At 37.9% G+C, this 26,219-nt stretch overlaps 1 protein-coding gene across 3 annotated transcripts in view; it reads left to right on the top strand.

The window, feature by feature from the left end:
• The window catches only part of TNIK (TRAF2 and NCK interacting kinase), a 348,429-nt gene that overhangs the window by 72,258 nt on the left and 249,952 nt on the right, over nt 1-26,219 (top strand). For all 3 annotated transcript variants that reach the window (XM_039865032.1, XM_039865029.1, XM_039865028.1), the window contains exon 2: nt 3,580-3,645. In XM_039865032.1, the coding sequence (XP_039720966.1) occupies nt 3,580-3,645 (66 nt within the window). The remainder of the gene's footprint in view (nt 1-3,579; nt 3,646-26,219) is intronic.

Below are 26,219 nucleotides of genomic sequence, written 5' to 3'. Positions count from 1 at the left end.
GCAAAGAAAATGTTATTAAGAAAATCATAAGGAAGTGAAAATACGTTTACAGTATTTATTGAAAAAATTTGCATATAAGTTGGACCTGTACAGTTCAAACCTGTTGTTCAAGGATCAACTGCATGTTGGAGTCTCGTAAGAGTGGAGAAAACAACTGAATGCTTACCTTATTTAAGCTATATTCCTATTCCAGAAGAACATAACTTACAATTATATACATTTATACGAGGGAATATCCACAAATACCCAGCTCTTCAGGTACTTGGGTTAGGGGTGGAGGAGAGGGGTGGATTAGGGTCAGTGCTAAATTCAAGTGCCCCTAAACAATACATCTGCCTTCTACTTTCTATGTTTTCAGAGAGCCCCCTTTTTACAAGTAATATGACTCTAATCATGCCATTTTGCCTTATTACTGTCAGGATACTGTATAAGGTAGAAGCTTATAGACTCTTTTCCAGTTACAAACTGGTACTCATTTCTAGCCATGATGCTTGTACTAGATGCTGGAATGTGTCAATCCCCTCTGCATTGCTAAGGCACTATTGTCCACCTGATGGGAGTTTAGGCAACTTGTGATGGTTCTCACTTGGGAGCTGACCTCAGCTGAAGGAATGTCGCTTCACCCAAGATCATAACCTTTGGGACAGGGACAGGGGACAGCCTGCATACAATGACTACTCAGTGGAGCTGGGGTACAAAGGCCTCTATGCCTCAAGGTAGGATAATTTTGAAGCCATCTCAGATTCAAAGCTCCTGTGCATCACAGCTGACGTCTTCCATCTGCTCAGTCTAGTACTTCTTCCTTTACTCCCCCACTGCACACAGCAGAATAAACTCCCTCCATGTAAATCTCAGTGATTTTCAGTCTATCTCCTGAGTAACCAACTTAAGTCAATGATTATTTTCAGTTTGGTTGGTTACCTGAGAGAGGTCACCAACCAAAGTCTGTAGTCCCTGTGACCTTCGCTTCTGAGCCCCTTGGATGTGTCTGGTGGAAAGAGCCTCTCTCCCAGTAGCTGGAACTGAAGTCTTGGCATTGAGCCTCCTTGGCTTCAACTGGCTGGGCCATATGCACCTTCATGGGCTATTCAAAGAGAGGAAAGAGCCTAGAACTCAGCTGCTCAGCTCCTCCTGAGACCTACCAATTAAACCCCAGCCCTGAGGAGGAGTCCATGAGGTGGGGTAACCCCTGGGTGTAGAAACTGGTCCCTGTTCTGCACTCTGTTTCTGTTCTTCCCTCCCCTTCAACTCATCCAACACTCCCCAGGCTCCTTACGGCAGCTAATATTCACCGTTCTGCATCTCCTCTTCTTGGTTCATTTTTTTTTTTTTTTTTTACTCAAGAAAAATTAATGTTGAAAACACAATTGAAATATTTCAAGCAAATGTAGAGCCTCTCTTGAAATTTGTTGCAGAAACAGCACTGAGCAAACAAACTACTGGGAAGCATAGCTTAGAAACAAACAGCAGCTGCCACCATTTGTGGGCTTTTTTCCCCTCCTTTCCTTATTTCTTTCTAATTTGTTTTTAATAAAACCTGCTGCTCTAATGGCCTAGTAGTTGAACAAACACAATTTTTCTTTTCTATCCTGAGGCCTCCCAGGTGGCCTTGATCGTCTCTTTTAGAGATGATAGGGTCTCAGTCGACAGAGCTGGAGGACCTTACTGTGTTCTCCTGTCTCATGGTTCCATCTGGAACGGTGTCCACATCTCCCTGACCAGGTCGGGTGTGGCTGGAACTTCTGGACTGTTAGATCTGTTGAGACATGAGTCTGGAGTATGGTTTCTGGCCTTTCTGGCTTTATAATAATAGATATAATGCAACTTCCAGTCTTTCTCAGAAACTAAGTGCTTTAATTGCTGCTTTTCTGATTTTGCTTTGTTTTTTTATTTGTTTTCTGTGTGGAATCTTTGAAGGCACATAGCAAAGGGCTTTTCTTGGGCCTGATTTAGTACTGTAACTTAAAAAAACTCTAATTCGTCACATCAAACTCATGTATCTCTTTCTCCATAAATAGCAGCGCCGAGGCAGCTCTTCTCCCTTTCTATGCTACTTGTGGCGTGGAATTCCTCAGCTTAAAAAGTACTATCGGATATTAATTGATTGCTGTGCACAGCGTGTGGTTGCTGTCTATGTGCGAGCATGGCGCTGGATCTTCACTTATTCTTCACCAGAGGTCTGCTAGGTGGATGTCATCCCGTTTTATCACCTCAGAGACTAAGTTGCTCTCTCAGGGTGTCCTAGAATCACACAGCCAGTCAATCACAAAGCTAGTGTTCAGCCCGGGTTTGTCTGAAGCCAGAGCTCAGACTTTCCCCCACCTGCCTCTCAGCCACTGTAATAAATATGGCAGCACGCTCATAAAAGTGTTGAAGAGAAATAGTAAAATGCTTTTAGGCTGGAGATAGCAGTCTTCTTTATTTGTCCTTCAGAGTTTTTTTTTTTTGTTTTTTTTTTAACTGAATTAGTGCCTAACATTTAAAAATTAGAGGCTCTCACATTAAAAAAAATGTTCAGTTTTTCTTGGAAAAAATATTCGAATCTGGCAATATTGTGTTCATAGGTTGACAGTACAATTGGTTCCAGCTCAGTAAAATCCTGCACCCCTGCCCCACCCAAAGGAGACATGACTTCTTCAGTTTAGCACAGGCCCAAGCTACCCCACTTTACTTTTACCTTACTCACCTCGCCTCTGTGGGCATTTCAGTTTGCGATTCTTGATTTTAGGCCTTTAAAGAAACAATTTCTCTCCAGTTAGGAGTCAGTAGAGGTCAACGTCAATTTCTGCCTCCGAGTTGAATTTTACAGCCTTTGATTTTTCTTTCAACTTTTTGGGATAGTAATTCAGTAATAATAGCAGCAATTGTTGGACATTTGCTGAGCACTCTAACACAGCTGACTGAGGTTTAGGAGACACCTGCTTGGCGGTAAGAACTTGGATAATTCCCTAATTTAGTGCACTCTAACTCCTGCAGGTACTCTTTAGATACTGCAGGAACTGGAGGCCATTTGCAAAAATCCATTTTGCAGAAGCAGCATTGTAGAGAGCAGAGATGAATTCTAAGAAAAACGTTATAAGAGAGGCAGTTGTGTTGATTCCATGGTGACTATCTGGTAAGATAGCCCCACAATGCGGGAGCACCCCTTTCTTAACTGCCAGTGTTCAACACAATGTGCAGCTCAGAAATTTCAAAAAGAAAGATCTCAAAAATTAGAACCCCTTTAGGGTGATGGGTCTTTCATTTTATCCTGATGTTCGTATCTACAAATGTTTTTCCATTTGACAGTGAGAAATGTGTTAATCCTTTTTTACTGTTTCAATGGAAGTCATGTCTCCTTTAAACACTTCTCTGATTTAAACACTTCTCATAGAAAAGTAAAATAGAGACAAAATGGATTATGACTAGTTTCATAGCTACAGCTGAATTAAATTTTAATAATATTTAATATTAACACACAAGAGCCCCCCAAAGCTAAACTTGTTATTTATTTGCATGTTTTAAATAAGTGTTGCTTTTGATTAAGACAATGCTTGGAATATTGCTTTGAATTTTTATTGTTTGTTTATTTTCTTTCAGGACCCTGCAGGGATCTTTGAATTGGTGGAACTTGTTGGAAATGGAACATATGGACAAGTTTATAAGGTAAGTTCAATTGACTTTGAACATGGCTTATGTGTGGTTTTGGTTCACGAATGCTGAATTGTAGCGCTGTCTATTCTTACTCATATATGCCTCATAATAGATTTAAAACGAAATAATATACTTGTTAATTGGCTACTCTGTCTTTTAAAATATATCTGTAGTCCCATCGCCTAAACTGGATTCTGAGATTTGGGCATTTCCCTTCATTATGTATTACAGTGTTTATGTCTGACAAATGAATTCTGCATATTTGAAGTTTTTCCTTAACTTTAATCATTGCCAGAAACTGTTTTCAAAGGAGGAAAGATAACATTTACTTTAGAAATTTAAGCTATTAAAGTATCGCAGCTAGAAAGGTAGATTTGTTATTGGCCTAGGGCATGAGTTAAATGAGTTTAGTGCTGGCTACTTCACAAAGCAAAGGCCTAATGGCAGCAATGAGTTTTACAAGATAGGAAATAATTAAAAGTTAAACTCAGGTTGAGGTTGAGCTGAGGAATAAGAAGTCCTTCTTGCCCTTTTACTATTTTTTTGGTTACAAATTTACCCAGAAATGCTTTTAAAAGATATTTTCCCCTAGTAAATGATCTGAAAAATAGTCGTTTGAAAATGTGGGTTGATTCCCTTTCTGATTATCAAAAGGAAATGGAAATGAACTGTTTTGGGACTAAAACTCAGGGGGTTTAGTGAATGAGCTATTGAAGTAAATGCCTTCCAAACAAACCGACTGTTTCCTCATGATTATTTCTAGGGAAATATCCATCATTTTCCTGAGTGGTAGTGATATGGGATGGCATTTCCATTACGAATCATCACTCTTGTTCTATTTTTAAATTCCTTCTCTGAGCCCTAAACTCTCTTAGTTTATTAAAATTATTGAAGAAATCACCAGATTGTAATATTGCCAATTCTACAGAATGTCAGAAGTATATACACACACGTATACATATATATGCATATGTGTGTGTGTGTGTGTGTGTGCGTGTATGTGTACGTATGCATGTATCATATGGTTGCGAATCTGGTTTTTAAAGCACAATTGTTGTAAACAGATACATATTTAAACCTTTATTTACCGGAGGTACCTTGTGGTGTTCACTCCAGGAGAAAATTTCTCCCTTGCAAGAAATGATTATTTCTTAAAACGTCAACCCCTGCAATTAAACAGAATATAGTCTACTCAGGATGTTCACTTGACGTTGATCCTGTCTGACACAAGAAAGAAATGTGTCTCAGCAAATGCTTTTAAATACTTTCAATAAAGATAATGAGGTTGGAATTGTATTATTGCATTTTGAGAAATTGGATTGAACTTGTGAATTAACTTGAGCTAATGAGTTAAGCTCTGATTTAGGTAGAAAATTACTTCCGATTTGTTGTCAATATGGGGGAACAACTCTGTAGCATGCTGTTGGTTTTATGGTGCCATTTCTTAGAGTCATCCCTTCTTACTATGCTTACCAGCTATAGAATATACATTTAGAGAACAATTCACAGCTTTGTCCTCTGAGAAGTGGACTGTATACTCTTGCAAGAGAAGATAACGAAGAGATTCAGTTAAAGATGGGAAGGTTTAGAAAAATCCACAGTGATCCCTAATATCTTGTACTTGATAAAAAAAAGGAAACAAATGCACGAGGTCAGATATTTTAGAGAGGAGAGGTATTCACCAACTACATTATTAACATTGTTATTCTAAAGGGCCCCATTCTCTTAGTGGTTGATACAGAACTTTGGCACTATGAAAGCTGAAAGGAGATTGCAGAGCATGGTCATGGTGAATGCACTGTACTTTGGAACAAGACTTGGTTTCTTTCACCAGCTCTAGGTATCGGTTTATGGCATCACAGCTTTTCTGTGCATTAGTCTAGTGATAATGTAGTTAGAAATGCTTTGGAGACTTATAATGATTTATCTAAAGAGTTAAAACAACCTGAGCATGTAAGTGTTCAGTTTCTAGGAAACCCAGATGATATTAGGTGACACACACTCATGAACAGAGACACCTGGGTTTCCTGAGCAACTAATCCAGCCCTGCTGTTACCCTGAGTTCCGAAGGATTAGTTTAATAAAATAGCAGAATCTGAACTCAAATACATGTGAATCTAAAGAGAAATAACTTAGAAAGTGATTGTTCACATTGTGGATTATATTTAACTTTTATGGAATAGGTGTATTTCTAAAAATACTATAGGCATAAATAGCAATTTTATAGCCCTAGGAAAAGATTCTTATATAAAAAAAAAATTCTATGATAAATACTTGCTTTGTAAATTAGCTTTTGGTGTTCCTGGATTTCACAAAAAAGAAGTGTAATTTTATGAACAATTATATGGACATAGCCTTTATTTTATGGGAAGATTTGTTATGTTTCTTTTTATAAGCCATCCTAAGGGAGTCATAATATAATTTTATTTACAAGTAGTTTTTAAGAAACATAAAACAATAAAAAGTATATGTAGATATTAAAAGACTATTTCCTGAGGTATATCTGCATATAAGCCACATATATCTGGATGTGGAAATAGAAATATCTTATTTAAAGATTAATAACCTTTATAGTTGTGTTTAGCTTTTCAAAATTGCTTCTAGTTTAAACTCCTAAGTCTAGCTTGATCTGTTTGTCCTTGGAAGGCTAGATTTGCTTATCTGTAGCATTTTGGTCCTAGGTGATCTGTGGCAATTCAGTATCTGTTTTTTACTTGATTAACTGGACAGAATCAACGAATAAGAAAGAGTAATGATTCTCTGTCAGGACTTTTAATGAAGAAATCATCTTCCTGGGCCCATGGCTCTCACTGAAAAACAAACCAACAAAAGGCCACATACCTGTTTGCTAAAGGTGTTGGCTGTTTATTGGCATGCCGCCTATTGGGACCTAATGGAATCCAGACATGTTTTTGTTAAAATAGAGTAATTATTTTAATGAGTCAAAACAATTGTTCAGTGTTTACTGCTAAAACACCACTAAATTGTAGCCACACACTTCAGAAATGAATGTTAGTCTATCTTGTTTCTTAATTGTCCTTTTGAAACATATATCGGTTATTATAGAGATAGAGACATATTTTATTCCATGGTGACAATGTGAATTGGGACTATGGTGGATTCTTCACTATTGCTCAGGTTTCTCTTGAGACTTCCTTAAGGTTGTGAAGAACGAAGTAAAGTCACCTTCGGTCACGTGGAATTCGTTACCTCTCAGTCGGTCCATTTTCCTGCAGCTTTCTTTGAATGTTCATTATCATATCGAGCCAAGATTCTGCTTTCCTAAAATGTTGACCACACTCCCAGAGCTATTTAAAAATAAATATTCTTCCATAAGAACATAGTCCTTCAGTTATTTGAAGAAAACTTCTCCCTCCTTCCCCCAAACACATATTTATATCTCCTGCTCTTCAGGCAATATAGCCTCAGTTGTTTAATTAATTCTTCATGTGGCATAGACCTGGGGCCCTTCATTGTCCTGTCTTCTGTCCTGAAACTATTCTAATATATTACTAAAAATAATACTTTATACTTTTACATAGTTCTCTATTTCATAAAACCTTTTATATATTATCTGATTTCTGATTTAATTCTTATAATAATTTCTTGACAACCTTGTTCTCACCTTAGGGTCTTTATAGTTACAGTTCCCTCTGCCTAAAATACTTTCCACACAACCCTCACCTGACTGGCTACTTCTCCAGGTTTCAGTTTAAATGTTACCTCCTCAAGAAAACGACTTTTCATCCTCTATCCAATATAGCCAGCCACCTCCTGTTCCCCCTCCCCCACAGTCTTTCTCTATCATGCAACCTGTTTCATTATCTTCATGGCATTGCCACTCTCTGAAACTTCGTACTTCTTTGTTTATGTACATATATAAATTACTTAAGTGCATAAATAAAGGGAAAATGAGGGTAGGGACTTTGTCTAGCCATCACTGTATCCCCCGTCTGGTACATAGTACATGTTGACCATTGTGGGGCCCAGAATTCAGTCCTGTTTTTCTTTTTATATTTAGTCCTAGTTTTTTCAGCATTTCCCATAAAATATTAGTCTGCTTACTTCAGAATTGTATATTTGTATAAAAGATTCAGTGAAATACCATTTTTTTAAAATAAGACAGAATAGCAAAACTCTTAAAATGGTGGAAAGTGGATATAAATTTTATGTTAAATGAATTGTTGATAGTCTGTAAAAGCAAGATCCATGCTAGAAATTTACAAAATGAGGCAAATCATTTTCCAGGGTTCAGTCTCCTGGCAGAGGTTCTCAAACTTGAGAATGCAAAACAAATATTTGGGAAATTATTTAAAATGTAGATTTCCAGGCCAAACCTCAGAAATTTTGATTTAGTCGGACTGGAGTGGGGTCCAGGAATCTGAACTTTTAATAAATGTATGCGTTCATTCTGATGTTCAGGGCCCTGGGGCCACTCCTTCAGAAATAGCAAAAATGATTGTAGATTACCCTGTGGTAGGGCCACTTGAATGAATGCTGATTTTAATGCTTTTTGTAATCATTTACTTTAGGATCTCCATGCTGATTCCAATTGATGTAAACTGAGAAAAGTGAAAAACATAAAGATCTTGACCTGAGATATGATGCCAATCAGTTTTGACACACTCAATTAGAGATTTGACTTTTGGTGTATTTATCTGACATGCCAGTGATCACAGTTTAAGGTTGTTCCTGAATAATTCCACTCAAGACTTGAGAATCGATAGAGTCAAAACTGACTTGGTAGAGAGAGAAGAATCTGAACATTTTGTATGAGATTTCCTCAAATCTGTATATTGTGATCTCTTAATTAACCTTCTGTTAAAGTAAGACAAAGCATTTTAATAGTAAGCTTATCAATAGTTGTGATATGGAGGTGATTCTATGACATACCCAGGATGCAATGTAGCTTTTCATAGTCTATTTTAATAAGTCATGAATTAGTCTATTCACTTTTTGTTTGGTAAGGAGTATGGGAGAATGTTGTATGTCTTGGATAATAGTTACATTTGTTTTTTTAATCAAGAATTTCCAATATAAAGAATACATTATTTCACATTTGTTTAGTGCCAATATAAAAAGCCCTGTGCTTCGTGTGGGAAGAAGGCAGACAACTGAGACCGTTCCTACTCCACAGATGTATGCAATCAGATTATCTAATATTCTTTGTGAGTTAATAGGGGAAGAAACTAAAGCACATTTATTAAGCTACATTGTCATTCTAAGGCAGGGTTTCTCAGCCTTAGCACTCTTGATATTTTGGGTCAGATAGCTCTTTGTTATGGGGGCCCTCCTGTGCATTGTAGGATGTTCAGCAACATCCCTGACCTCTACCTATGCCAATGACACCTCAAAGTTGTGACAATCAAAAGTGTCCCCAGGTATTGCCAATTGTCGCTAGTTGAGAACCTCTTCTCTAAGGATTAGACAAAATAGCAAAACTCCAAAAATTGAGGTACAGACAGAGGCAATGGGAGTATAGAATATGGAGCAATTAACACTCCCCAGGCTGGGTGGGGACCTGAATAGACTGTGGGAGGGGGGGTTGGCAAGCTTTGTCATTTGCCCCTCTTGGAGTGTAATTTAACATATTCATAAGTGGAAAGTGAGTGTGATAAAAAAGACTCTGGAGCAGGACTGAGGTGGATTCTGCATTGTTCTAGTTGTGTGAAGATAGCCAAATTTCTCTGAGTCTGTCTGGGCTTCTTCATCTGTTAGTAATAGTGCAGTGCTGGGTTATGAAATCTAAAGCATAGTGTATATAGAAGCCTATAGCCCGGTGTCTGACATGTAGTAAGCTCTCAGCAATCTTTTCTTCTTCCCAAACACATGTGCCAATAGAAGCCTGCTTACCAGTTCTTTTCATGGTCTTATTTTTGTAGAAGATTATATGACCTAAAAGAAGCATTCAAAGAAGTTGAAGTCAGAAATACACTTGCCTTTGTGCCTCACAGTCTACCTTTGAATTCTTGGTATTAATGTAAGCTCAGAATTGCATTATTTATGTTAAATCCAAAACTCGATACTTCTTATGTGGCATTTGATGATATAATTGCCGTTTAGCTATTATAGTTGGTCTTTAGTGTTTTTTAAAAAAACACTAAATAATAATTTGTAAAGAGAAGATAGAATATTAGATGAAATAAGAATTGGTCTAGCACTCTGGAACTTTATTGCGGGTGAGAGTGACTTTTAAATAATTATATATTTTAAAATTTGGGAAGAAAATCAACAGTATTTCCTTTTAAGGTAGTACAAAATCTAAATAGACTTTATTCTGAGATTTGTAAGGAGTGTGTGCTAGGACCTCACTTAAGAATTGACTTGTCTTTATGGTTTTCTATCTCAAGCAGGCATAGCTTTCAGCTTGCTGTATTGTGATCTCTTAGAGCTCCAGTTTTTCTCATCTGTGAAATGATAATAAAAATACCTTTTTCTGATACACCTCATCAGGCTATAGTGAAGTTAAATAAATTAGAGTATGAAAATATTTTGTTAAATTTAAACTGCTCTGTACACTAAGGTTTGATTATTGCTGTTGTCATTTATTATAAGTTAGGTGGCAGAGTCCTGTGTACCAGGGCATAGGGAAGTTTATTTCTTTGCTGCTCTTTTGCTTCTTCATTTTTATGATCATTATGCTGTGTGTTACCCAGTAAATGAGGTTCCCCTATAGGTTGCCTGATTCCAACTACAGACTTATTCTTACCTCCCTTCTGTTTCCTGTCTTTCTATCTTCAGGCAAACAAGGGTCATTGGATTGAGTGGAGGTGTCTCTGGCCTTGCCTTTGCCTGACCTTTGCCTCATTGACATTTCTTAGTGGGTTAGTCACCTTTCTCAAAGTGTGTTCAGTGGAACCCCAAGATCAGCTCTGTGAAAAAAAGAGTTAAGTGCCCATAGATATTTCGTAGCACTACTAACCATCCTTTTCTCATGAACGTTAGCATTTGTATGACTTTGTTTATCCAGTATTTTCTCTATTTAACTGTGGAAACTCTTTCTTCTTCCTACCTAAGTAACCCCTGTTAATGCCTCTTGGGACTATTCCATAGAACACAGAAAATCCAGATGTTTTATGTCCCTGTCCCATAGCTGAGTGCCTATCACCCTGTTTCTGTAGTCTCCATATCATCCTTTCTCTTTGGATAAGAAGATGTAAAACATGGCCACAGGGCTGTCTTTCCTGTTAACTTACAGAGCAGGCTCTTGGACCAAGTCTTACATGCTGATTGCCTTTTAAAAGATTTTTGTACTGTTTGTGGTAACACATTTTATCTATTAAAATAAATTAATGATATGGTCAAGGGTACTAGTTGGTTTCTTTCCATTAAGAAAAAGTTTTTGTAACTGCCAAGATACCCAAGCACCATTTTTTAAGGAATGTAGAAACTTTGATTTTTTAACATCAAATGGACATTTACAAAACATCTGAGATGATATAGCTTATGCAAATCATTGTTCTTAGTCGTAGTTTCATTTGACTATCACTAAGACTTTAGGATTATTTAGTTATTAATATTTAGTCTCAGAGTGTACTTTAATTGCAGTTCCTGCTCCTCAATAGGTAGGAGATCATTTACCCTTAAAATGTGTAGGCTTGATAAGCTTTTCATCCCCATAGATCTCCGTATTGTTTGCACCTCATTTGGCCTGAGACCGAGCCACGTCATACCACGATCTGTTGGGTGTAATGAATTAGATGGTTGTCATGTGAGCCCCAAGAAAAGACCTTCGTAAACTCTGGTGTGCCATGTGCCATATGGAGGGGCACTTCCTCTGCTGAGTGGCAGGATCTCTAGAGTTGTCACCAAAACTTGCCCCAGGGACTGTGTGGGGCTTCTTGTTGCTACTGATGTTTCTCATACCTCTGTTTTATTATAAAAATCATGTGGATATCTTTGAAAAACTGTAGCTATCTGGGCCTTTCTATAGAGATATGGTTTTAGTTGGTCCGGTTTAGGGCTGGGTAAAGTTGTTCCCAGAACTTCCCAGATGCTTCTAGTGTACTGCCAGAATTGAGAGCCAGTGGGCTAAGATATTGCCTCTGAAGTGGTTTAAAGGCTCTTTCTGGTGTCTTTGCCTCTGGGGAGGAGCCTGTACCACTCTTATCGCTATCCTGGGTTTTCATCTACCATGTTTATTTATTTATTCATATTCGGCCTTTTTAATAAGCAACTATTATCAGCTTGACATGTGTGTACCCACCTTTCATTTGAAGTGTTTCATTGCTTTAGTTCAAAATACTTTTCATTTTACCTCATATCAGTGAACTTCTAAATAACTTGATGTACGCCACCCGGGTGACTTAGAGTTCTTAGATCTCATAACACCTGTAATGACTTGGTGATTCTAAGGCAGTCTCAAGTAGTTAAATAATCAATAGTTACTATGAAATTTTCATTATTTGGGGAGTTATTTGTATCCTGTAAAATGAAATATCTGAGACTCTAAAAAGAATAACCAATTAATTGGGGCCCTGAGATTGAGTTTCTTATCTCTATGGTTTAACCTTAAATGCAATTTTATTAAATCCACTTGGATATCTTGTATTTACAAAAATAAATATCTGCTGTTTGACAAGGAAATATGTACTCTGTATTAAGTAGGAGCCTTGCTTGGTGGTGATGGTCTAGAATGGGGCACAAAGCATTGCCATGGTCTCTAAATAGGGCTGAGTACAGCCTCTTCTGCTAAGTGCTATGGCCTTGGGCACTGCCTCTGATCCTGGTCCTCTCGCTTACTTTCCAAGGCAATACACAGAACTTCTGTGTCTGTTTTACTTCCATCTACAACAAAGGAAGAAAAGGATGGCAGCTGGCTCCCTGAGAACTCTTAATAAATACAAAATAGCTACCATAATAATAATGATAATAATAACACTGTCATCTTTCTAGACTGCAGAGAAGAGTTATGAACTAAATTATGTGACGAGCTCAGTCTCATTTAAAGGGAAGGTGCCCTATTGTTATAGAAAATATGCCCATAATTATATAATATAGCCTGTTGGGACATACAGTCTTTGGCAGGCCACTAGCTTATTCCAATTGGTGCTTTTTTCTAAGGTATTTTTTGAGAAACTTAGTTTTGGTCTGTGCATCACATCCAGGAAGCCGTATGAGGCTCATAGCTTAATTTACTAGAAATCTTACCACTTTTTAGCACTCCTCCTTCTCTCTAACTGTGGTAAAAGATACATGACATAAAATACTGTTCAGAGGCATTAAGTTCATGCACATTGTTGTGCAACCATCACCATCAGCCATCTCCAGAACTTTTTCATCTTCTGAAACTGAAACTCTGTACCCATTAAATGATAACTCTGCATTCTCCATTTCCCCTCCTCCCCCTAGGCCCTTATATCTTGATACTTCTTTTAAAAAATATTCCCAGTAAGCTTAACTATAGAGGTTATGGCTTTCTGGGTAGTTTCTTACAACACTGGCTCTCCAACTAGTCTGGAATGGTCCTGCATATCTGTCTGTCCATGTGCTGTCATTCCTCAATCTGACCCACTGACAGCCTGCTTTATCCTGCAGGTGACTGACTACCCAGCAGGGCTGCATCTTGTACTCAGAAGCTGAAACCTGCTGAAGCCCTTGATTTTTCTGCCCTGTTTATATCTAAGTAAAACAGTCCTTCTCAGGTAGAGGTAGAAGTAGAGACAGAGTCAATAAAAAATGTGTAAGCATTTTTCATGAGTCCTAACTGAGTGTTGTTAATGGTTTCTCTTTTAAAATGTTCTGGATGGTGGTTATTTTTATTGCAGTTTTATAAATGAGATTCTCCTTTGCCTTTAACTGTTTTTTTTCACCATAGGAAGCACCAATATTTCATATAACAGCAGGATGTTCTAGAGGGAAGGTAGCTGGGGGTCTCCGTCGTGCAGCCTTCCCTGCGCCAGTGTCCCACTCCCCTGACACTCCCCTCCCTGCACAGATCTTCAGAGCATCTCCATACTTCGGTTCGACGTCCCCCAGTCCCAGGTTCCTCATGGCATGACCTCTGCCTTCTCCTCCAGCCATGTCGTTGGCCCACTCACCTTGTGCTTCAGTGCATCACATTGCTCAGCATTAGTGCATACAGCACACGATTTCTGTTTGTTCGTGCTGGCTGCTCTAGATCCTTAGCACTTACTTGGCTCAGGCAATAGCCTCACTTCTCCTAGCCTGAACTCTTCTCGTCCTACTGGCCTCAGTGTTTCGAAATGTTCTGTCTGGCTGTTTCCACTCTAAACTCTGAGCTCCTCGCGGCCGGGAACATTATCTTGCTGTTTCTTTAGTACCAATACAGAGTAAATAGTTAGAAATATCATCTTAAAAATAAAAGAGGACACCACTCCTATGTTTCGCTGAGTTTGGAATACCCTGGCTCAGTGAAATATGTGTCATTTTTGCTTAATCTAAACTGTGTAAGCATATTAATCAAGGAGACTGACACTAAATGTAATATTTAATAGCCAACAGCAACTAAATACTGATAAGTTAAATAAAAACATAACATCCAATATAACAAAATGTAAGATAAGGAAAAATGTTTTCCCTTCTTTGTAAAACTCGTTTCTTGGACATGATTCTAAAACTATCCCTATGGCGAAACACCAGGGGCCGCAGCTCATTTGAATTTATAAAGACCCTGCTGCACTGTTTTGGGAACAGAGATGGGTTTTCTTAGGTCTTCTACCATGTCTTCAGGACTGTGCAGTTAAACATCAATATTGATGGTTATAACAATTTTAATAAAACCTTCATATTTATTATTTATTTGACCTTCATAAGAACCCCACAAATTAAATAGAAGAGGTATGATTATCTTTGCTTTAAAGATGAAGAACTTGAGGTCTCAGAGTTTGTAAATGACTTTCTGAGGTCTCTAGATGATAGAACCTGACTCATGGTCAAGTAGCCTAAATTCTTTCAGCTCTACTCAGAAGGTAATTTGGAGGTATGGCGGGTGGGAGTGGGGGGAGATGGTGCAGGAATCTCCTGAAATGTTTGGCAGAGATTGGTTTTGCCCTGTCCTTGAGTGAATGTTCAGAATTCATTTTAAGTCTGTATTTATAATATAAAGCAGTGATGCCTTAACTTGTTTCAATATGTGGTTCTTATCTTTATATCCCAATTACTGAAGGGTGATCGATGGCTAGGTAATTAATCGCTGATTTCCTAGTAAGTGGAGAAACTGTATTTTTTAATACAACAACACAATTGTTATTTTCTCAGAAAGATAAGAAGGGAATTCTTTTCTATCTACAAAAAGGAACTGGAATGCCTTGGGCTAGTTACGTTTTACAATGTGAAGTGCTGCTGTGCTGATCATTTAGGGAGTTGGTTGCTTCTTTTCTCGTGATTTGTTTTTGGTAGGAGAGGAGAGGGAATAGCATATTTCTAGACTTCTTAAAAAATCAGCTCCAGTAGCCAGGTGCATGATTTTTCTCCCCCAAAGACTCTGCAATCATACTGGAGCTTGATAGATGTTTGTGGAATTGAATTGATTTATTCTCTCAGCTGCAGTTGTGTACTTTTGTGAGCAAATGGATGAATCTTACTGCTCTGGAGACCATGCAAATATTTGCCGGTTGCTTAATCCCTACTTTATGCTGAGCAGAGGGAAGATCAGTTAGTTACCTGTAACCTGGTGTGGCATCGTAGCAAGTTGTTTACTCTTTGCTTTTGTATTTCCTCCTCTAAGGAAGGCCTAGGGTTTAGGTTTGTGTGCTTGGAGTGGAGGGTGGGAAGGGACAATGAAACAGATTATGAAAGGAAAGAATTTCTGGATTATGAAGTCGAGAGTGACCTGGCTACAGTATCAAGATATAAACTATTTACTGGATAATTTATCATGAATGCAAGTTGAGAATACCTGTGTAAAGACTCTTTTATTTCTGTTTCCATTAAAGACCATACTATGCACTTTTTTTCTACATATTTTAAGTATGTAGCACCCATGACCCAAGAACACTAGCAAAGCTTCTAAAGGCTCTTATCAGATGCTTTAGTGACAAATTTTACCTGCATTTATCTCATTCTTTCTCTTTATGTCTCAAAACAGTGAAAATGAGTGAAAACGCAGGACAGTGTATCCTTTTCTTTGGCTGGAGACAGTGTTGATTGTGTGTTCTTTTAAAAGGAGTTTCAAATTAAGCAGGTTCTGATTTCCCCCAGCTAGCCCTTCCGGTGATTTCAGCAGAAGAGGAATTTTTTATTACCTAAATGTTTAGTACATTTTGTTCTATCATTTTGTACCCACTATTACACTTTGAGAGATACTTCAGAACTTTTAAAACCTTTCATTCCTTGAAGAAACCTGTCACGGAAGCTAATTACCAAAACCACTAACCTTCCCATATGAGCATCCCCCTTTGTGAGTGCTTGAAGAAAGAGGTGCTTGGTGCCCAGCCCTGGTGTAACCCTAGCTTTAATGGTCTGCAGCAAGGTGGGGAGATGGGGTGGCATGCACAGGTGATTAATGAGGAACCATGGATGCCCTCCTCCTTCGGTCTCCAGTTTATCTGTCGCTCAGGACAAGACTTGCTTAAGCAAGTCTAATGTCCACAGTTAATCGTCTGAGTAAATATGTTAGACATTTAAGGTGTGGCCAAGAAACCAGTGTTGATAGGGGATGTGGGAAAGCGCGCACACACACACACACACACACACACAAACACACGTACCCTGCCAATAAAACCCAAAACAAAATAGCAACCTCCAAAACAAAAAGCTTTTGGTTTGAATATAGCTTTCCATAGCAGAAGCATAGAAGATTTATGAATACCTGGTTAAGTTGATAAGTAATGCCATGCTCACATATACTCCTTGACATTTGGTCTAAATCCTATGCATCATGGTGTGTGTTCTCATTCAAATTCATATATTTGTGAATACCTGAAAGTTAGATAGGTACTGTTAGTGTTTTTCATCACACAGCCCACTCACCAATTATATCACCCCTCATCTCCCTCATCAGTGTGGATAGGACTCCTTATTCAGAGTATTAGTTTCTAGGGAGCATCTTTGCATTCTCAAATCTGCGGTCATTAGGTTATAATTCTAACAATCACATCTGCAGATTAGTTGGCATATGATACCTACTTGCTGACTGAGAACGTGACCATCCAGAGGGTTCAGCGTCTTACTCAGGCTCTTGCTTCTCAGGAAGGGCATGACATACAGAGCTCCTAGGCCTTTAGTCTTGTGGCCACAAAACTCTGCTCAGAACTGCCTTTTCAGATCTCCAGGGTCCTGGTTAAAGCTGAGCAGCTTTCTTTCCACATGCCTCAAGGAACACAGCTCAGGGAGCTGACTGGTTCAGGTGCTGTGAGTTTGGAGGCATGTGAGCTCAGCTGACTTCTCTGGGGCTGGTGTCTGTTTCTAAAATAAATATGAAGGGGAAAGTCTTCTCTTCACAGTCGGTGGTTTGGGTTAGAGTAGATGCAAGTAAGTACCTAATGCTGAATTTTAGCTGGGAAAAAGAGTAGGTATCCAAGGGTATTCGTACTTATTTGGTGTTTGTGCTGAGTTCTGTGCTTTATTGGAATTAGCTTTCTCTCTAGGAAATGATAGCAGTTGAGGACAATTCCTTTCCTGGTGATGAAGAGTCACCCTAAGATGTAAATGTAGCCTGAAAAGCTGATTGTGTTAGAATAATGGCACCTTATGCTAACATACACTTTTTGAGGGGTTTGGAGGGTGAAGGATTATTTATAAAAATATTCTCCAGAATTAAAGTTGTAAAAAAATGAACAAATATCAGCTATGTTCAAATGAAGGACTGGGCATCTAAACGAAGTGCCCAAAGTCTAAGAACTGACTTAGAGGCAAGATGTGGCCCATGTGGCTTTGTGCCATGGAAGGTCACATTGAGAAAGAATGTTATTCTCTTTCTAAACTTGAACCTTAGAGATTTAGATGCATTCCGAACTCTTTGGCAGTTTATTAAAGAGCAGTCTCATTACATATATATATATATTACTATGGGACTTTTCTTGTGGTCAAGAGTTTCATAGATTTAATGTGTGCTTTGAGTGACAGTTCTTGACTTTTCTTGTGGTTCATGTGTCTTTTCAAAGCTCAAGGGCTGATCTTGTTCTGCTAACTATAGAAATAGTACTGGCAGGTAAACACATATAAATTGTGCATATATGTAGTACCTGAGGCCATTATAAGAAAGGCTCTGCCCCGCAACATCATGAAGTAAGTGCTTACTACTTACTGTACCTGCTCTACTGATGAAAAGTCTGAACCTTACAAAGTTTGATTTGCCCTAGGTCACACTGACAATAAATGGTGCAAACTGGAGTTGAACCCAGCTATAACCTTTTGATAACTAAGACTTAAGCAGATAAAATCCATTGGAAGAATGAAAACATAGTGAAGCTAACTGCTCAACTCAAGTGTTCAATGATTTAACCTTTACTTAAAAAATTTCTGGTTTAACTGAGAACTACCCCCTCACATTCTCAAGATCCCTTTAATAGTGGAGGAATATCACACTGGAAGCCATTTTTTCTTCACAATTGTTTACATGCTTTAGTTCTCCTCTCTGACCATTTTTAAAAAGGCTAAAGAGAGCCTGGTTAGTACTTGGATGGGAGACCACCTAGGAAGACTGGGTGCTGTAGGCGTAAATAAATAAATAAATAAATCAAAAATAAAAATGGCTAAAGAGAGTTATCCTGCTGCTTACAAGTGACCTAGCAATTCTGTCAATACAGTATGTTAGAATAAGTTCCGTAGGTGACTTAAATGCAGAAGTCCAGCCAAAATGTGTTGCTATTCTAGAAGGTTCTTTGGATTGGATCAGTCAAGTAACTTTGATACCACTTCTGTATTTCTGAGTACATTCAAACTTTATTAACTTTCAGTAAGGAGACTTGGGCCGATCTTGACCTTTTAAAGTGTGCTAGAAGAAAGAATTTTTCAAGTACTATAAGAGCATAGATAGAAGTTTAAGAAGTTTGTTGAAAAACCTCTGTCCTTAAGTAGTCTCAGATATCTTAAAAGGACTGTTTCTTTATTCCTATTGATATGCTAATCACAAGTTGTTCTTCAATATTAAAGCATTTCCTTCAAGGAATTTGTACTGAATGTACTTGGTTCATTAAACTATACAGGAAAATGGTTCCCTATTTACACAGTGGAACTAACACTTGCATCCAAAGTAGTCTGAGTTGGAGAAGCTTACTGACCATTATACACATTTATGTCAAGAATTCTTCATTTTGGAGAATTTGAAATCATTAGTTACTTACTCTTTGGATAAACGGACACAGGAGAACAGATGGCTAAGTGACAGAGGGATGCCATTAACTTTGCATTTAGAATAATGGTCTCCCGAACTACTTGGAGTGAGATAACCTTGTAGAGTCCAAATTAAAAAGTAAATAGATATTTCTAAGGATTGTCTAGAATTTTTAATGCCACACGAAGATAATGGAAAATTTTATAAATTAATATAGATTTGAACCCAGATGAACCTTTCAAAAATTTAATCACATAGGTGGGATTCCTCCTCCCCCGCCCTGTCCCATTATTTATTAACTAGACCCTTGTAGTTCCTTATGCAGTCTGCTGTCCAGTAGCATGGTCATCACTGACTGGGAGATCGTTAGAGATGCGGAGAGTCTCAGGCCCTCCCAGACCTACTGTATCAGAATCTGCTTTTTAATGAGTCTCCATGTGATTTATGAGAATATTTAAATTGGGGAAGCATGAAATTAGGGCGCTTCATTGGTCTGAGAACTAGAGATCACTTGATTAGGTGAAATGAATTTCCTAGATAAAAAAGAAGGCATAAATCCAGATGTAGGGTGGGATGGGTGCCTGAATGGGCCATTTAATCTCTGTGTTGAACTGTTCCTCTGGGTACTGAGAGGGCGAAGGCTGATTGGTTTGTCATACTCCATGGAGATGAATCACACACTTGGATAAGTAAGGAGGAGAAGGCAAATCTTAGCTCTGGCAATAACCAGGATGCATGATGGAGTCTTATAATACTTAAGTGGAGAGTATATACAGATTTAAGTCATTTGAGTGCTACTATACATTGGAGATTTTCCTCTGAACTTTTATAAATTCAGTGATAATCCTAAAACTCTGTCCTTTAAGGTATTTCAGAACCCTCTCTGGTGTTGTTATGTTTCATATTAAAATGAAAAGAATAAGAACATGAGAATAAATGAATTCTGTTCTCACAATGAAGATTCAATGAAAACACCTGATGGAGATATGAAAAGGCTGATACATAATGCAGTTTGTGTGTGAGTACTTCATATGATTAATCATAGAGTATCTAAGATGGCCTTCTTTCAAGGGTTGAGATATTTGTCAAATGTTTTACAGCAATCAGAAGATTAATAAATTAATGTGGACATCTAAACACACCGACTTCTATTATCTGCATGTATTCATATACGCACACGTACATACAAATACTCTTCCTATGATTTTTAGGGACAGCGGATGAGATGATGTGCGTAAAGGATAGATGGGACATTATAAAAATGCCCAATAAGTGACAGTTATTATTACAGGAATTAGTAAAGTAGTTAAGAGCAGAGGACTTGGTCTTAGATCCCTTGGTCCAGAATTGTGGCTATGGGCCATTAATTAACTGTTTACCCTAGGGTCGATTGCTTAACCTCTCTGTACTTTGGTTCCCTCTGCTGAAAAATGGAATAATAATAGTACCTATCTCATAAGGATTAAATGAGATAATACATGAAATGCATTTAGAAGAGTTTCAAGAATAAAATGAGTACTCAAAAAATGTTAGCTAGTTTTTATAAATGTAGTACACTCTTATCTGGAATCTAGTTAAAGGATTGAGTTTCCTCAGACATTTCTTTTTTAAAAAACAAAAAAACTTTAAACTTTGTGTATGGAAATCTTTCACTTCATCTTGCTTATTTAATTGTAATAGTAAATTCTCATCCTAATTGAATTTCAACAAGGGGGAAAACTAACCTAAAAGAATATTTGAATATGGCATTATGAAATGCAATCTCCTAATCTCTTCAGATGTTCTAAAGAACTTTTTCATTTTGGGAATTAAGATTAGCTGTAAAGTACCTCTAGAAAATGCCTCAGAACCCTTGATCAAACAGCCCAGTTCCTAATCTAGATTCAGATTCAAAGATATGTATTGACTCCCAGCTTTGTTCCAGGCATTGTTTTAATACAGGAGTTAAGCACATGAGTTTGGGTCTAAACAAACTCATGTTCAAATCCTGATTCTGCTTATCACTAGCTGCAATATTTTCTGCAAATACTAGGTAAGGATGATGGTATATCTAATATTGACAGAGGTATATCTAATATTGATGGCATATCTAATATTGAACCAACGGAGAATCTTATTTACCCTCCTGAAAAATGTTTGCAATAATGTTGTATTATCTGTCTCATTTGTTTTGTAGTTCTAATGTCCATGAGAAATATATAGAGCATTTTTCTTTGGGTAGCCCTTCTTTCAGAGCTTGGAAAAAATTCATTAGCCATTAAAGACAATCTAACGCCTTCTTGCTTTGCGAGTAGATAAAATCCCTTCTCTTTGAGTTAACAATTCTTAAGACATACGAGGAAAAAAAGAAGCCCTAGAATATTACTTTTAGAAGGTCCTGGATGCCACTGGCTAGTTCTGATTCAACAATGAATCTATGCTCTGGAGAACTAAAGCACTCAAGAACGAATTGATTTCAAATATTCATGGGGAAAATATCCTTCTCTACATCTAAAATATGACTGAACTGCAATGGAATGTTAGACATACCAGGCCAGAAAATTATTTCGACTTTCCATAATCCTGTTTTAACAGGACCCCAGACAGAGTGTTTTGGGAAAATGTGTCAAATTTGTGTTGAGCAAGGGTAAACAATCTAGTTGTTTGATGCTGCCTCTTGGGAACCTGGGCTGGCTTCCTCCAGACCCTGGAGTAATTAGTTTGTGCCCCGGGGCCATCTGACCCTTGTGGAATTATCCCAGCTGTAAAACTGGACTTGCTGATCTCATTTTTATATGAATGTTTTATTCTTGTGGGAGATCTTCATCAATTATCAGCCTCCGTTGGTACAATGCAAGAATTATCTAGGATCATTTCATGTAGTAGTAAAAGGAGATGCTTTGTTCCAACCAATGAACTTTTTTTGTTCTTTTAACAGTGTGACCCCCGATTCTGAAAAACGTTATGATATATTAATTATTCAATCAGATGAGTATCCAAAAATTCTGATTTCCCATTTGATTAGTGGTAGAAGTTCTGGTATTATTTTACTACTTTTCTTGAGAGATGAAGGTACATAATGATCTATATGGAAACCTTTTTGGATGTCCTTGTTCTAAACCTAGTATTTCCCAAGTTTCAGTCATTCGTATACCAACCTCACAATTTTTTTTACCTAATTTTTCTAGCACATGTATTTTTACTTAATAGTTTTTACAAAATTATTTTATTTACGAAACAAAATTTTTCAAAAAGGAAGCTTTATTGCTACCATAAATGAGAAACCCATTATTTTCAACTATACTTTTAAATATGGTACTCGCTTTTCAAATTAAAAATGTTTGCTATTGTCCCACCAAATCAGGGTAATATTTGATCAGTACTTTAAGAAATATCATTGTCACCTGTGTTCTGAGGTTTACCAGCATGACAAAGGGGAAGGACTAACTACCCACAGGATGGGCCCTAGGCACTTTTGCATTCGTGGTCCCCAGATTCTGTAAAAAACATTTAAAAACATTAGATTTTACAACTGCTTTGATATAAGGATAAATATATTAACATTATACATTAAAACGTTTTATTTGACCTAAGAGTGAATTATTGTCTTCTGGTTTTAAAATTAATAGGACATTTTTGTCAGCTGCGAGAGCATTGTGGGCCCTAAGTGATGTGCCCGTCATGCCGAATGCAGGAGTTGGCTTGTGACTCCCCGTTTCCTTCAAAGAGGCCTGAGAGCTTCATTCAAAGTGGTGGTTGAGAAACCACAAAAATGAAATGTATTTGAAATCTTGTGTCTTATGTTAAAATTTTAGTTGGATTTTGCCTTTTATACCATGGAATAGGCATTGTTGCTTCCATTTAAAATTATTTGAACTTAATTCTTACAGAAAAGTAGACTTAAAAAACAGTCCTGTGGCTTCTTGCCCCTGTATAGCACAGGTCAGTGTGGCAGCCCCCCACCTGTGGAGTCCATGTTATCTCACTTAGAGACACAGGCTGAGAAAGGCTCCCCCACCCCCACCCCTTAACCTGTGGTCAGGGAAAGGAATTGGGTTTATGATGGATTTATGTCAAAAAACAAATAAACTGCAGATATTATCCTAACCTGTTGTGATCTTAAGATGGACAAATTCCGTTAGGATTCTTAGAAGAGCCCAGAAGAGTCAATGCAGCACTACTTGGTTTCAGGCTCATTTCTAAGTGCCTCCTTTCTTAGGGCCTCAAGAGTGATTTAGACTCTCTGAGCTATTTCTAGCAGAGAGGAAGAACAGTCACTCTTGATGACACTAAAATTCTTCTTTTCACCTGCTCCTTTTTAAGAAGTCACTTCCCTAGGTCTCCTTGGTATGAAGAGGAGGACGGCTTTTCTCTTTGTCCCCCCATTACTGTCTTATCTAGGACAGGCTATTATAAAAGCTTTTTGTTTGTGAGATCAGTTCTCTGGTTTTTAACTTCCCTCTCAAACCTAAATGCCACAGTTAAAGTTCTCCCAAATTGCTGCTGCTACTCAGATGACTTCTCAGTATTGTATGCTGAATGCGAAGATCTTTATTTAGGTGCTTTGCATTCTTGTAAAGAAAATCCTAATGAGTCACCACAGTATGCTGACTTCTTAAGAGGGGTGACCAGCTAAGTGCCAGGACGGTGGAGTCATATGGAGCAGAAACCCATTTTTCCTACTGGCTTCTAATGTAGCCTGCTGGCTTCTCTTTAATTATTTTTTGCAGTAGCCCTTCTCAGTGGAAGACCAGCTCTGTAAGGGCACTGCAGACTTGAATACCAGAGATCCAGGTACTACTTAGAACCAACCTGGATGACAAAGACAAGAGAGATACTGTGCTCTGTGTTTGTGTGTGTGTTTGGTTCTTGAGCTAGGGCATTTTTTATTTTTTTTTCCCCAGCAAACGAACAAATAAATGAATGATAGGCATCGTTATGACTCCAAAAACCAAATAGGAGTCACCTCGGACATCTTAATCTCCTGAATTTGAATCCATCACCAAGGCTGTCTGACTCTACTTCCTTAATGCTTTTTGAGTCTCTCTTCTGTTTTCTGTGTCTACCACCACTGTCCTAGTCCAGGCAGTGAACATCTCTCATCTGACCACCTGCAGTGGATTGACCCCTGATGTTATCCCTGCAACCCCTGCATCCTACTGTGCAGCCAGTGAGGTCATATGAAAATGCTTCTTTGACTGTCTTTCTCCTTCCTAAAATTTTTCAAATGGTGTGCATTTCAATCGCAACCAAACAGCCTACAAGGCCCAGTATGATATGACTACAGTGTCTTTTTCCAAATTCAGTTTTATTGTTCCCTCTCATTCTCTAGGATCCATACACATTGTTTTCTTTTCATATAGTAAACCAAATTTGTTTCTGCCCGTCACAGGGCCTTTGCACATGCTGTTACTCTTTCCTGGAATGCTCTTCTACTCTTATTAACTCTTTCATGTCATTTCCTCACAAAACTCTTTCCTCATCCTCCAGAAGATCCCAGTCCATGTTTTGAGTAGTCGTAGTCCTTGTACATTCCTTGAGGGCACTAAATTTAGATTATAGTGATACGTATCGGATGAATAATGCTTTTCTCTCAAATGAAACTCCATGAGGGAAAGGGACTTATCTGCGATGCTCATCATAATATTCTCAGTTACTAATACAGTACCTAGTAAAGACTAGATTTCAATAAAGAAAAGAATAAGTAGAACATGATGCATAGATTATGTGCTTAATATGTACAGGAATAAAGGCTGATACTTACACATGGGGGTCATCAAAAAAGATTTAATTATGAGCCATATCTCTAATAGGGTAGAGAATTACATAACACATTTTCAATGTGTTTTCTTCAAAAATGATAAAATCAATGTTTTGGGATGTGACTCAATTCTGCATAGGTTGTTAATCTTGTAATGAATGATCAGCTATGCCAAGCATGAACTGACTGCACTGCCTTTCTACCTGTTGTTTTATCTGCCTTGAATCCTTTTTTCCAGAAATACTTGTTACTTGCTCCTTTACTTTGTTCAGGGCTCTGCTCAAACGTCATTTTATTAGAGAGCCCTTCTTTGAGCACCTCATAGAAAGTAACACCCCACCCTCTAGACCTCTCATTCCTTGTTCTCCTTATTTTGCTTATTTTTTTAAATAGCTCTCATCACCAACTGGCACTCATCCATCCATCCATCCATCCACCCATCCATCCATCCATCCATTCACCCACCCACCCACTCATCCATGCATCCATTCTAGTCTGTTTCCACTAGACTGTTCTATGAGGATAAGGGTTCCCTAGGACTTAGATCAATGTTACATAAATAGAAAAACTAAAAGCATATTTTTGAATGTATTAATGATCATGGTGAAGAAAATCTCAAAATTTTATCCTCTTGCCTCTAAGGAATCAAAAAGTCCACATTCACCTTTTGACCTCTTTTTGCCCTTCACCAAAAACTTGGTCCCCTGGCGTTTCCTCATTGCTAATTCAGGGAAGGCAGCCCTGGAGTAGCAGGTGGGAGCAAAGATCAAGTTCTCTACCAGGCTGGGTGCTCCATTTCAGCTCTTGACAGTTTAATAGAATCTATAACTCTTAAATACTTCTGTTTCTGGGGCTTTCTTCATGAGCCTAAGATTTAAGTATAAACACACACTTGGTATATGGCAAAGTAAAATAACTTCGGGTACTTTCACCTAAAAATACCTTCATTGTCCTGTCTACTGCCTGCTCTTGCATTCAGTCCTCCCAGCGAGATGTAATATAACAAAGGAAGAGGCTGGTGGTCACAAACCAGGACATTGCATGGTTCATTAATTACTTGGAAAATAGTTCCTGGGTTGCAGCCAGAATCCCAAACAAAGAAAGGAAATAGCTCCTGTTCTCCAATTGACAACTTGATGAGTGAGGTAAGAATGAAAATCACTTGGATAAGTAAAAGGGGGAAGAAATCAAATGGAAGCAATAGTTTTGTTCAAGAATAAGTATACAATTAAGACATATTCTCAACCCCAAGGGGGTTGATTCATATCAGTTGAGTCCATGGAAATCACTCTCTGCTCCCAGCCATGGGATGAATTCATTATCTCTAATAAAGGGATTGGGAACACCAATTTAGGAAAAGTGTTGATGGTGTTTAGAACCTGAGCCAAAGTACATGACATGTATACAAATGACATTAATCTCAGCAGCTCCTAAATCGGTTTAGTCCTTGTGGCAACTATGTTGTAAATATACAAAAAGTTAAATCCTCTCACTCCAGAAAATAAAAACTGTAATTTTGGCAAGGCTAAGAATCCTAAATCATCTTAGTGAATTTGCCAATATTAAATGGGAGTATTTTCAAGTAGGAAGAGTCAGTTAAGAAAAATG

This window comes from Pteropus medius, unplaced genomic scaffold (assembly GCF_902729225.1).
Source record: "Pteropus medius unplaced genomic scaffold, Ma_sr-lr_union100, whole genome shotgun sequence".
Classification (NCBI taxonomy): Eukaryota; Metazoa; Chordata; class Mammalia; order Chiroptera; family Pteropodidae; genus Pteropus; species Pteropus medius.
The sequence above is the reverse complement of the archived record's forward strand: the minus strand, read 5'-3'. Positions and strand labels throughout refer to the sequence as shown.